Consider the following 10240-nt stretch of genomic DNA (forward strand, 5'->3'; position numbering starts at 1 on the left):
ATAAAGCAGGGACAGCAGGCAGGCAGAGGCAGGGGAAATCACGAGCCGTTTAGAAGGCAGAGTTGAAGGTGACTCCTAGGTGTGTGGCAGGGAGGTGGGTGGTGCAGAATGGTGCTACCAACTCAGGGATGCAGGTGGAAGACAAGCTTTCATGAAGGAAGATGAGGACTTTGGGGCGTACTGAGGTATTGAGGTGCCTGTAGGAGGTCCAGGTAGGAAGGAGAGTAACTCGGCCAGCATGGAGCTCTAGGGAGGGTTCGGGTGGCGCCCTGGGACTCAACTGCTGGGAGTCTTTGGGCAGCACCTACAGTTAAAAGCAGGTAGAGAAGAAGAAAGAAGTGAGGATTGGGAAGGAGTGGACTGGGAAGACAGCCGTCAATCGTTCTGGAAGCAAAGGAGGGTGTGATGGCACAGGCTGCCAAGTCCACATAAGAAAGAAAGAAAGAGCTGAAAAGCATCTGCTGGGTTCACCAACTGAAGGGAGATACCCCTGCTGTTAATCTGATATATATTATTTTGAATCCTGAGTTTTTAAAAGAAATTAGAAATCTAAAAGATGGTCAAAGTCAGGAGTACAGTCGGTGTTTCTTTTGTTCTCGTTGAAGCTTTGATTTCCTCATGAGCCTGTCCGTTATTTGCAGAAGCTGGCATCTGACCCTCGATGTAAAGGAATGCCCCTTTCCAGCTTCCTGCTGAAGCCCATGCAGAGAATCACCCGCTACCCTCTGCTCATCAGAAGTGTGAGTGCCCCAGCTGGGACAGAGGAGCCAGACCCCTTGAGGTCCACAGGGGCTGTAGTCAGGGAGCTGGCCCTGACACATGGGTGATGGACCAGGCACTGTGTGTGCGTGCACCCAGACACACATGTATGTGGGCACGCACATGAACACGCACATACAATCTGGATTAGGCAAAGAAAAGCCATCCAGTGTCGCTTAGGTAACCTGTCCTTCCCCCCCCCCCCCCCCCAGGAAACTCCCCTGGGTCTCTCAAAGTCACGAATGTGTTTTTCTAGACAGGGCAAGTGCCCTGTAGGTCTGCATCTGTGGAGCCTGTCATGAGCCCAGATGGAGTCCACTATTGGCACAACCTTCCGCTCCAGTCTTTCTGCTGAGATCTAAATTCATCCACCAGCTCAACACCTTTCCCTAGATGTCTCAGGAGTCCCCAGCTCACTGTGTCCTACCCTGAGCTCATCACCATCCCCTTGCTGTTCCCCACTTCAACTTGCTAACTAAACAGTCCTAAGATACCATCCATCTTTTAGCATAAGCGATGTGGGCCTCTTGAGCCAATATGCCTTCTAAGGAGAAGGTGTACTTTACAAAGGATTTTTCCACAAATTATCACTGATACAATTTTAATCATCTTACAAAGAAAAGCAGTAGAAATAATATAAGACCGTTACTTTTATTGATTATCCCTTGACCATTGATCTCTAAGCCATGTTAACTCATTATGGACCTTATGTTACAGAGCTTATGTTTGTTATGATACAAAACTGACCCATTCATACACAATAACCCACAGTCCCCTACCTGAAATACTTTGAAGCAGATGTATTTTCAGAATTCAGAATTTAATTCAAAAATGGCATATTACATGATACCCCAACAAAGCCTGGGCATCACCTGTAGCCAAACACAGTAATATTTCTACAGTGAAATACATGCATAATTACTTTTAAGTAGAATAAACAGATACATCTCTTCAGTTTAGGTCAGGTTTTGCCACCAAATGAATATTGAAGAAAAGCTTTAGGCTTTCAGGGCTTTTTCCCATTTTGGAGTTGTAAACAAAAGACGGTGGCCCCAGGTGGCCAGAGTCCAGACAGGAGCCATCTGCTGATGGGACTGCTAACTTCCAGAGGGACGACACGGTTGTATGCCAGCCTCTCTTCTTTTACATTTGTCACATTAGTTTGAAGTCACTTTAGAATCAACAGTATGTTTTCCTACAAGCTGATGACATGATTTTATTCTATTTTTCCTATAGCAGAGGATTCATTGCTTTTTTCAGATTTATAAAAAAGATCAGTGACCCCACAAATGTTATAAGCCATTGCTATTCAGCAAGTTAATACACTTATGAAAGCTGCAGCCAGGTTATGTGGTGGGTTCACCCTAAAGGCAATGGCTTAAATGACTGGGGAGAGGGAGGGAGCCACGTGTGGTAACGCATGTACCAAGACCAAGCCAGAGCCTCTGGCCACCCACAGGTTTCAGGGCACTTGATCCACGTAGCAATTGGCACTGAGTCAACCTGGCTCCCCAAGAACTCTGGGGCTATCCACTTGTTAAGGGCGAACAATCGTCTTACCGTCGTATACCCAGCGCCCAGCACATACAGCAGGCAGTAGGACTTCTGGGTGGAAGACACTCTACTTCCCACATGACGGAACCGCTCTTTTCCAGATTCTGGAGAACACCCTAGAGAGTCATGTGGACCATTCCTCCCTAAAGCTGGCTCTTGAGCGGGCAGAGGAGCTTTGTTCCCAAGTTAATGAAGGAGTTCGGGAAAAGGAAAATTCAGACCGACTCGAGTGGATCCAGGCACACGTTCAGTGTGAAGGTCTTGCAGAGGTGAGGCCTGTGGTGTTGAGCTGGGTGCCACTAGGCAGGCTCTGGGTGGGGAACCCAGTTCAAGCCTTCCCCTAGTGTGAACAGGATATGCCTCAGTCCAGCCCATGTGCACTCAGTGTCCTGCCCCTTCTTGGGCTGTCATTTTCCTTTCTTAGAAGGGAAATGTGATATTTTTGTTTTGAGTTCTTTGAATTCAGCCAGTAGAATCCATATTCTGTGGATAGAAGTCATCACTTTCCCATGTCAGTTTGGACTCTGAAGGAAAATCAGTGCGCCCTCAGATCCAGGGCACGGGCCTCTCATGGAGCTCTGGGATGGTTTGTGCTGGGACTCACAAAGTGACAATTTCTTTTTAAGCAACTTATTTTCAACTCCCTCACCAACTGCCTGGGGCCCCGGAAGCTTCTGCACAGTGGGAAACTATACAAGACCAAGAGCAACAAGGAACTACACGGATTCCTCTTCAATGACTTTCTGCTTCTTACCTACATGGTCAAGCAGTTTGCTGTTTCCTCAGGTTCTGAGAAGCTTTTCAGCTCTAAGTCCAATGCCCAATTCAAAATGTATAAAACGGTAAGTGTCACATTCCTGGCCGTGGCATCAGGAGCATAACAAGGTGTGTCCTTCACCTGGAGGACCTCCTTCCAGGATCCTTTCCTGTCCTCATGGGACACTCTTCGCCCGTCTCCAGATGGGTCACTCCTCCTCTGTCATTTCCCAGGGAAGAAGCCCCAGCGTGGCTGGGTCCTCACTGTCCTCTGACAGCTGGATTCCAGCTTTGGATTCTGGCTTCCTCCCTGGCAGATGTGATGTGATCCCGCCTCTGTCCACACTCAGCAGCAGGTCTCTCTGTAAAACTGAGACAAGGTGCTAAGCGTGGGTACATGGAGGAGACACCCTGTCACACGAGCAGAGTCATAGACACCGGAAGCTCCTGTTCTCAGTTCAGTGACATCTCATCTGCCCAAGATGTTTTCTTCCACAAAAGTAAAAGACTCAAGAAGCTAGACCCTTCTCTCCTCCTCAAAAAGGCTCTTCAGGACAGACAGAACTCTGCCTAGATGTAGGTGGGTGGAGGGTTCTGGCACATTTCACACTCTGTGTTTTGGCCCTCTTTCAGCCCATTTTCCTGAATGAAGTCTTGGTGAAACTACCCACAGACCCTTCCAGCGATGAGCCTGTCTTCCACATTTCTCACATTGACCGGGTATACACCCTCCGAACAGACAACATTAATGAGAGGTCAGTCTTGACCACGTGTGACCTGCCTTGAAGCCTGGACGTCTCCCTTCCATAAACGCACCTCCAGTCCGTGCTCAGTCCTACTAACTCTGTATCCTCGAGCTCTCCTAACCAGTGCCCTCCACCCTGGTCCCACTGGTCAGCCTTGGTTTAGATATGCTGGGTTACTGCAACCACCTCTATATGTGTCCCTGCTTCCAGTCTCTCCTTAGGATCTTCCAAAATGGGAGAGCCAGCACCTTGCTTCCTTAAATCCCTTCTGCAGCAGTCCGTGCTCCTTCACCTGATTTCTGAGGCCCTCTTTGTGTGTCTCAGCCTCAGTCCCATCCCTCTACTGCACAGGACCTGTACTCCAGCCAGAATGTCTTCCTTCTGCTCTTTGTCTGGCCAGCCCTGCATCCTCTACAGGATAGCTCAGCACCTGTGTGATGGCAAACCAGGGGATGCTCCTCCCCTCTGTGCATGTGGTTCTTGGTGTTCTTTGTACGGCAGAATGTCGCTCTGTCGTGCCAAATTGCCACTGATATGGCAAATTGCATCTTCTATTTCTGTGTGCCTGCATCTTGCAAGTGCCTGGTGTCTTATAAACCGTGAGTAACTCTAGAAATTCTCAGCTTCAAAGTTAGCAAACAAGTCTTTCAGTTAAACTAATATTAGGTCTATGATGGGAAACTTGTCAAAGCCAAGGTTAGCAAAGAGTGAAGAACAAGTGCAGAGCTCTGGGGCTCCTGGCTGAACCTGGGAGGTACTCGGGAAAGCCACCCAATGGCTGTGCTCTGCTTCTCCTCCAGGACTGCTTGGGTCCAGAAGATCAAGGCGGCATCTGAGCAGTACATTGACACGGAAAAGAAGAAACGGGAGAAGGCTTATCAAGGTAGTTGGTGGTGCCCTAGAGAGCTGGAAGCAGCCGCCAGGGCTCCCAGGGGAGGGGGAGGGAGAGGGTCCCACCCTCTGGACACAAGCTGCTGCTCCTGCAGGGTGGGACTGCACAGAGACAGCCTAAAGGAGCAGACTTGCTGTGGGATCCGACAGCAGGACCTGCTTGGTGGCTCCTGCCCTTGGGGCCTCCCTGAGCCCCCTGCCCACTACACAGACGGGCCAGCCCCGCGACCTCCCTTCTGTCTGTGGTGAAGGAAGAGGGTCCTTTGCACAACCAAGCCCACTTCTGCGTGGTCCATTTTGCTTCATCCAACTTCACTTCTCTGGCCTGTTTCCCTTCAGCTCTGCTCCTTCTCTCCCACCCCGGCCTCTGCTCCGGCCCTCCTCCACATCCATCCGTCCTCCCTCCCTTGACACCAGGTCCTGGACCTCGAGGCCCTCCTCCTCATCACCGGCCCTTCACCCCGCTTGCAGTTTTCATTCTGTTCAGAGGGCTCCCTGGCTCGACACCAGTGACCTGACCCACCGCTTGACTCACTTTGCCCCCTGCTCCCGATGGCAGGAAGTCAAGGCTCCTCCTCCCCCTTGTACCTGGAGCTCCACCCAAGCCCAAGCCTGTCTGTCCCTCTCCTCCCTCAGTTTCATGAAAATCATGCTGGGCTGCTTCCCCGAGCCCACGCTCCAGACACACTTTGACTTCTCCCCGCCACCAGCCAGGCTTCACACCATGGCATCTCCTGAGCAGCTCTGCAGACGGCAGTACTGTCCTCCCCACCCAGACCGGAAGCGTGCCCTCAGCCCTCCTGCTTCTCTAGTCAGAGGCCAGGTCCTACCCCATTCTCTTCCCATGTCCTGGGCCTTTCCCAGTGGCACAGACCCTCCAGTCTCCACTTAGGCATGAGGCCCCCATCACCATACCCTTCATTCCTGGAGTAATCTTTTTACAGGGCTGACTCTCCTTGCTGAAGCATCTTCCCCATTGCCTCCCAAATTAAGAACAAATTCTTACCCCAGACTCAGGGCCAATCCCCAGTATCATCTGTTCCCCAGCCCCGTTTCCTCTCTCTGCTTCGCCTGTACCACTGCCTGATTGAACAAACCACCTCTGAGCCCCCCTACCTGTCCCCGCCGCCCCCTCAGGCCTTCTCTGTTGGGTCCTCCCTCTTCTGTTCCTGGCTGCTAGAGCTGCAGCTCTTTGTATGTTTTTTTATTCAGGTTCCCCTTATTTTGTTATATACTCCTGAAAGGTATGTGTAAATTGGCTTTTGCTGATTGAATCTTGTTTTAATGGTACTTCAAAAGCTTGCTATTAAAAAAATCAACAACTGAATGATTCGGAAAGCATATAATGATCTCTTAATTGGTAAAGATAAAAATCAAGAGTTTTTGTTAGTTTTGCTTAATATCAATATTTATACATATTTTTATGCATTTTCTACGTGTTCTTTAGACATTTATTGATTACTTACTCTGTGCCAAGCCCTATGCTAGTCTTAACCGGACCTTCAAAGATAAATAAGGGGAACTTATTTGTCTTTAAGGGAAACTGAGTGTAGGTGCCGCACTGGAGAGGTTGGCACAAACAAGGTTGGGGGGCTTCTCGTAAGTTCTACTTGCCCTAAGTTTTAAAAACTCAATAGCTCACTAAGCAGCCTTTATTAAACCCCTGAGGGCAACACCTGCTTAACTACTTCATATTTACCAATCTGAGTTCACAGACCCATTTTCCTCCATATGAAAAGGGTTTTGAGTCCATCCTCAAATAGAATAAGGTCTTAAGTGAAACTGCTTTATAAGCTAAAGTGTTTACATGTAATTGGAATGATGTGGGTGGCAAGTTGACTTTGGTACCTGCTAGTTAATTTTTTACCTTGCCACTCCTAGGTTCTGTGACATGGGCAGGTTATGGGCTTTTCTAAGCCTCAGTTCTCCCACATATGGAGATGGCAGTTATAAAGAGCTACCATACAGCATAATTGTACAATTTACATAATAAAACTTTTGTAGAGGTCTAGCACATGCCTAACACAAAGTAAGTATCCAATAAATGTTAGCTGCTTTTAAGTGCTGAATGGATATAATGTATTTTTTTTAATTAATATTACCATTTGCTAGGCAATTGAGTGTTTATTAATACAAGGCTGAATAAACAATACGCACTCTGCAGCGGCCTCTCCTGGCAGAGGAGATGGATAGGACATGGAATTTCAGAACCGGCGGGCTGCAGGACGCTCATAAGTCGAGGATGATGGATGCGCAGAGTGGGGCAGAGAGGGGGGAGTGACATGTGAGATTGGATGCACATCTTCAAGGCTGGGTGGGATGCAGACAAGCAGAGGTGGTGGACAGGTATTCCAGCGGGTGCCATGGCCTGGGCAAAGGCACACAGCAGCCAGATGCTGGTCTGCCAGGCCCAGTGCAGTGGCAGGTGACACTGGGGAGTGTCAGGATTGGTTAGAAGGACAGACTATACTCACAGCTCAGTGTCCTCCGTGCATTCCGTGCACGTCCTTCAATCTCAGAGAAGAAATTGACGTCACTTGTCTTCTTTTGTAGCTCGCTCTCAAAAGACTTCAGGCATTGGGCGTCTGATGGTGCACGTCATCGAAGCTACAGAATTAAAAGCCTGTAAACCGAATGGTAAATGCTTCTTTCATTCAACAGATGTGGTAACTGCCCTATTCTTTGCCAATGACTCTTCTGTACATTGAATAACGGGACGCTTTTTAAAAAGCAGTGTTTCCAGTGCCACTAAAATGGTTATCGTACCAATAGTATCCTCACTGTCTCTTCCCAATAAGTACCGGTGCCCCTTTCTTCAGTGCTTCTGAGTAGAAATTGCATGAGCACTTGTCCAGGCTCATGGGGAGCATTTGGGGCACTGGAGCCCACAAGGCAGATCTGGGCCCTCAGACAGTGTCCCTGCTGTCGTGGTTTACAGAGAAGCATCCATTTGGATCCTGCTTCTGCTCAAGGAAGGTCCTGTTGTCATTTATTTTACGTACACATGTGACATGTGTCTTTGGTTTGTTTTTGTTCAGGAAAGAGCAATCCATACTGTGAAATCAGCATGGGCTCCCAGAGCTATACCACCAGAACCCTCCAGGACACACTCAATCCCAAGTGGAACTTTAACTGCCAGTTCTTTATTAAGGACCTTTACCAAGATGTGCTGTGTCTCACCATGTTTGACAGAGACCAGTTTTCGCCAGATGGTAAAGTATAACTCGACCAGGGAGGAATTTGAATACTCCGGAATTTAGGGTCTAGATCCAGGGTACTTGGCTTTATTTTTCCCTGTGATACCTATGGAAAATGACACGGGCCCATGGGCACCTGCAGCTCGTGTGGGAAGTGGGTCAGGGGTCTTCTCAGGGGGAAAGGGTGGTCTCCGGCGTGTGTCAGTCATGGACCCCAGTCACTCCCTACGTACACAACAGAGACATTGCTCCCAGCACCTACTGAATGGGTGAGACATGCTCTGCCTGAAGGAACTTGGATTCCAAGAAGGCAGTTTCCCTCCCATGGACCTGTCCCTGGGCATGCGTCCATGTAGTTATCAGCCACTAACCAAAAGAAATTAACTGTTCTGGATTTGAAAGTCTTATGAATGTTTTCAGACACTCCTCCTTATAAAGAAGTAGCTTTGACTCTCACATGTCTATTCTCCAGATTTCCTGGGTCGCACTGAAGTTCCAGTGGCAAAAATTCGCACAGAACAGGAAAGCAAAGGCCCCACAACCCGCCGACTCCTGCTGCACGAGGTCCCCACCGGGGAGGTCTGGGTCCGCTTTGACCTGCAGCTTTTTGAGCAAAAAACTCTCCTGTAGGGGCCTCAGGGATCTGCCCAAAAGGCTGGGGCTAGAGACGGACGGTGCTGCCCCTAGGCTAAAGGAGCATCACAAGGCTTCATCCATCGCAGGCCACGCGTGCCAGGTCCGGCCCTCTATTTTATTGCACACTAAATAGCTAGCAATCTATGCAAACATGATCTTTCCTAGAAATAAACCAAACCCACAGCACAGTGCCTTGTATTAGTGTTAACATGTTTGGCTGTGTTTAGATGCCAAGGTTTCCATTTTCAGGGCTATAAAAAGTATTATGTGGAAATGAGGCATCGGAACAGCAGACGTTACCACTTGGTTGAATGTGTCCAGTGTGGGTGGTTTTGGTGATGCTGTAACCATTCCACGCCATGTGACCTCTGCGGGGTCACAGCCACTCAGGAGGCGAAGGATCGGGAAGAAACGCTGCAGCCTCAGCGCGGGAACAGCCTGATACCGAAGTAGGTCTACTCGTGCACTGAATGAAAACAGAAACTTGATCATTTTATTCCTGACTAGATTTTATCATCTCTGCTCAGACAATATAGTTTGAAATCTAAAGGGGAAAGCTTGATTTACTTTAAATACTGTGAACTCTAATGATGTGGAAAATATTTTTCAACTTTAATTTTCTGAAGTATAAATTATTTATGTAAATTCCTTGTTTTTGCATATTTCATAGGACATGCATCTTTAAGCTTTATCATTGCCAATATGTACAGAAAGAGAATAAAAATAATAAGTTTATGAATGTAACTTCTTTCAAAGCTTGACTGATTTACTTTCCACCTGAAAAGCTCTTGAAAGGTAAGTTCAGGGGTTGCTTGCAGTGAAACCAAATTTCCTTTCTGTGACAGTGGCAAAAACCAAGAGGGGGTGGGGGAGGGAGGGTGTGGTGCCTAGGAGACCCTGGAGCCTCGTCTTGACTCTGACTTGCTCCATGACTAGTAAATTGACCTACGGTTTCTGGGGCGTGGTGTCACTGATGGCTAGACTGCTGATCTCTGTGGGAGTAAGACCATACCTTCTTGAGTCCTTCTGCCTACTTGGTTGAGCAGGAACCTCACAGGTAACTTCGGAGTCAAGAAAATACACAGGCATTAAACATCTTCAGCAGGCCCTCGGCCTCCAGCTCCAGAAGCACCTGTTTCTCCCTGTCCCCTGTCCTGTCAGAGCCACATCCACACCTGTCAGCGCTGCTGGTTTGGGCTCTGGATTTTGTAGCGTGAGATTTGTTTTGAACATTGACAAAAATCAGGTCTTACCCACTAAATTCCTGGGTTAATGAGTACAACTGGAAAAAGATCTGCTTTTTAGAAGGAACCACGCAGGCTATAGGAGCCTTGATTCTCAGGGAGCACGTCTTAGGGAGCTGGAAGAACAGGAAAGATTCAAATGTCCCTCCACCACAGTCCCCGTTTCTGTCTAAACATAACCACTGAGCAAAGAAGGGCTGGAAAACATAACTCAGAATGTTCAAGTTAAAAAAAAAAAAATCTGCCATTCTGGGTATTAATCCTGGGCACTTATTTGTTAAAACTTAGATGTAAAAGAAATATGGCCAGTGTCAATAGAAGAGACGCCACTCAACATCTGAAACCAAAACACCTGAATGTATTAATTAAGGGAAAGTTTGGCTGGTCAGGCGCAGCCTCACTGAGCAAAGCACATTGCTGATCTTCTATAGGGTCTTGAAGGCAGGTATGGGTCGAT

At 48.2% G+C, this 10240-nt stretch overlaps 1 protein-coding gene across 12 annotated transcripts in view; it reads left to right on the forward strand.

Annotated features, from left to right (window-relative positions):
• Window positions 1-9283, forward strand: part of ITSN2 (intersectin 2) — a 145753-nt gene extending 136470 nt beyond the window's left edge. For 9 of the 12 annotated variants that reach the window (XM_042933548.1, XM_042933553.1, XM_042933547.1 and 6 more), the window contains 8 exons: window positions 642-740; window positions 2415-2582; window positions 2940-3155; window positions 3703-3824; window positions 4616-4698; window positions 7260-7343; window positions 7745-7918; window positions 8376-9283. In XM_042933548.1, coding sequence (XP_042789482.1) covers window positions 642-740; window positions 2415-2582; window positions 2940-3155; window positions 3703-3824; window positions 4616-4698; window positions 7260-7343; window positions 7745-7918; window positions 8376-8533 — 1104 coding nt within the window. In that variant the 3' untranslated portion in view covers window positions 8534-9283. The remainder of the gene's footprint in view (window positions 1-641; window positions 741-2414; window positions 2583-2939; window positions 3156-3702; window positions 3825-4615; window positions 4699-7259; window positions 7344-7744; window positions 7919-8375) is intronic. The other 3 variants (XR_006200961.1, XR_006200962.1, XM_042933557.1) reach the window with 3 other exon arrangements.
• The last annotated feature ends 957 nt before the right edge of the window (window positions 9284-10240 follow it).

The sequence above is a fragment of the Panthera leo genome, chromosome A3 (assembly GCF_018350215.1).
Source record: "Panthera leo isolate Ple1 chromosome A3, P.leo_Ple1_pat1.1, whole genome shotgun sequence".
In the NCBI taxonomy this organism is placed as follows: domain Eukaryota; kingdom Metazoa; phylum Chordata; class Mammalia; order Carnivora; family Felidae; genus Panthera; species Panthera leo.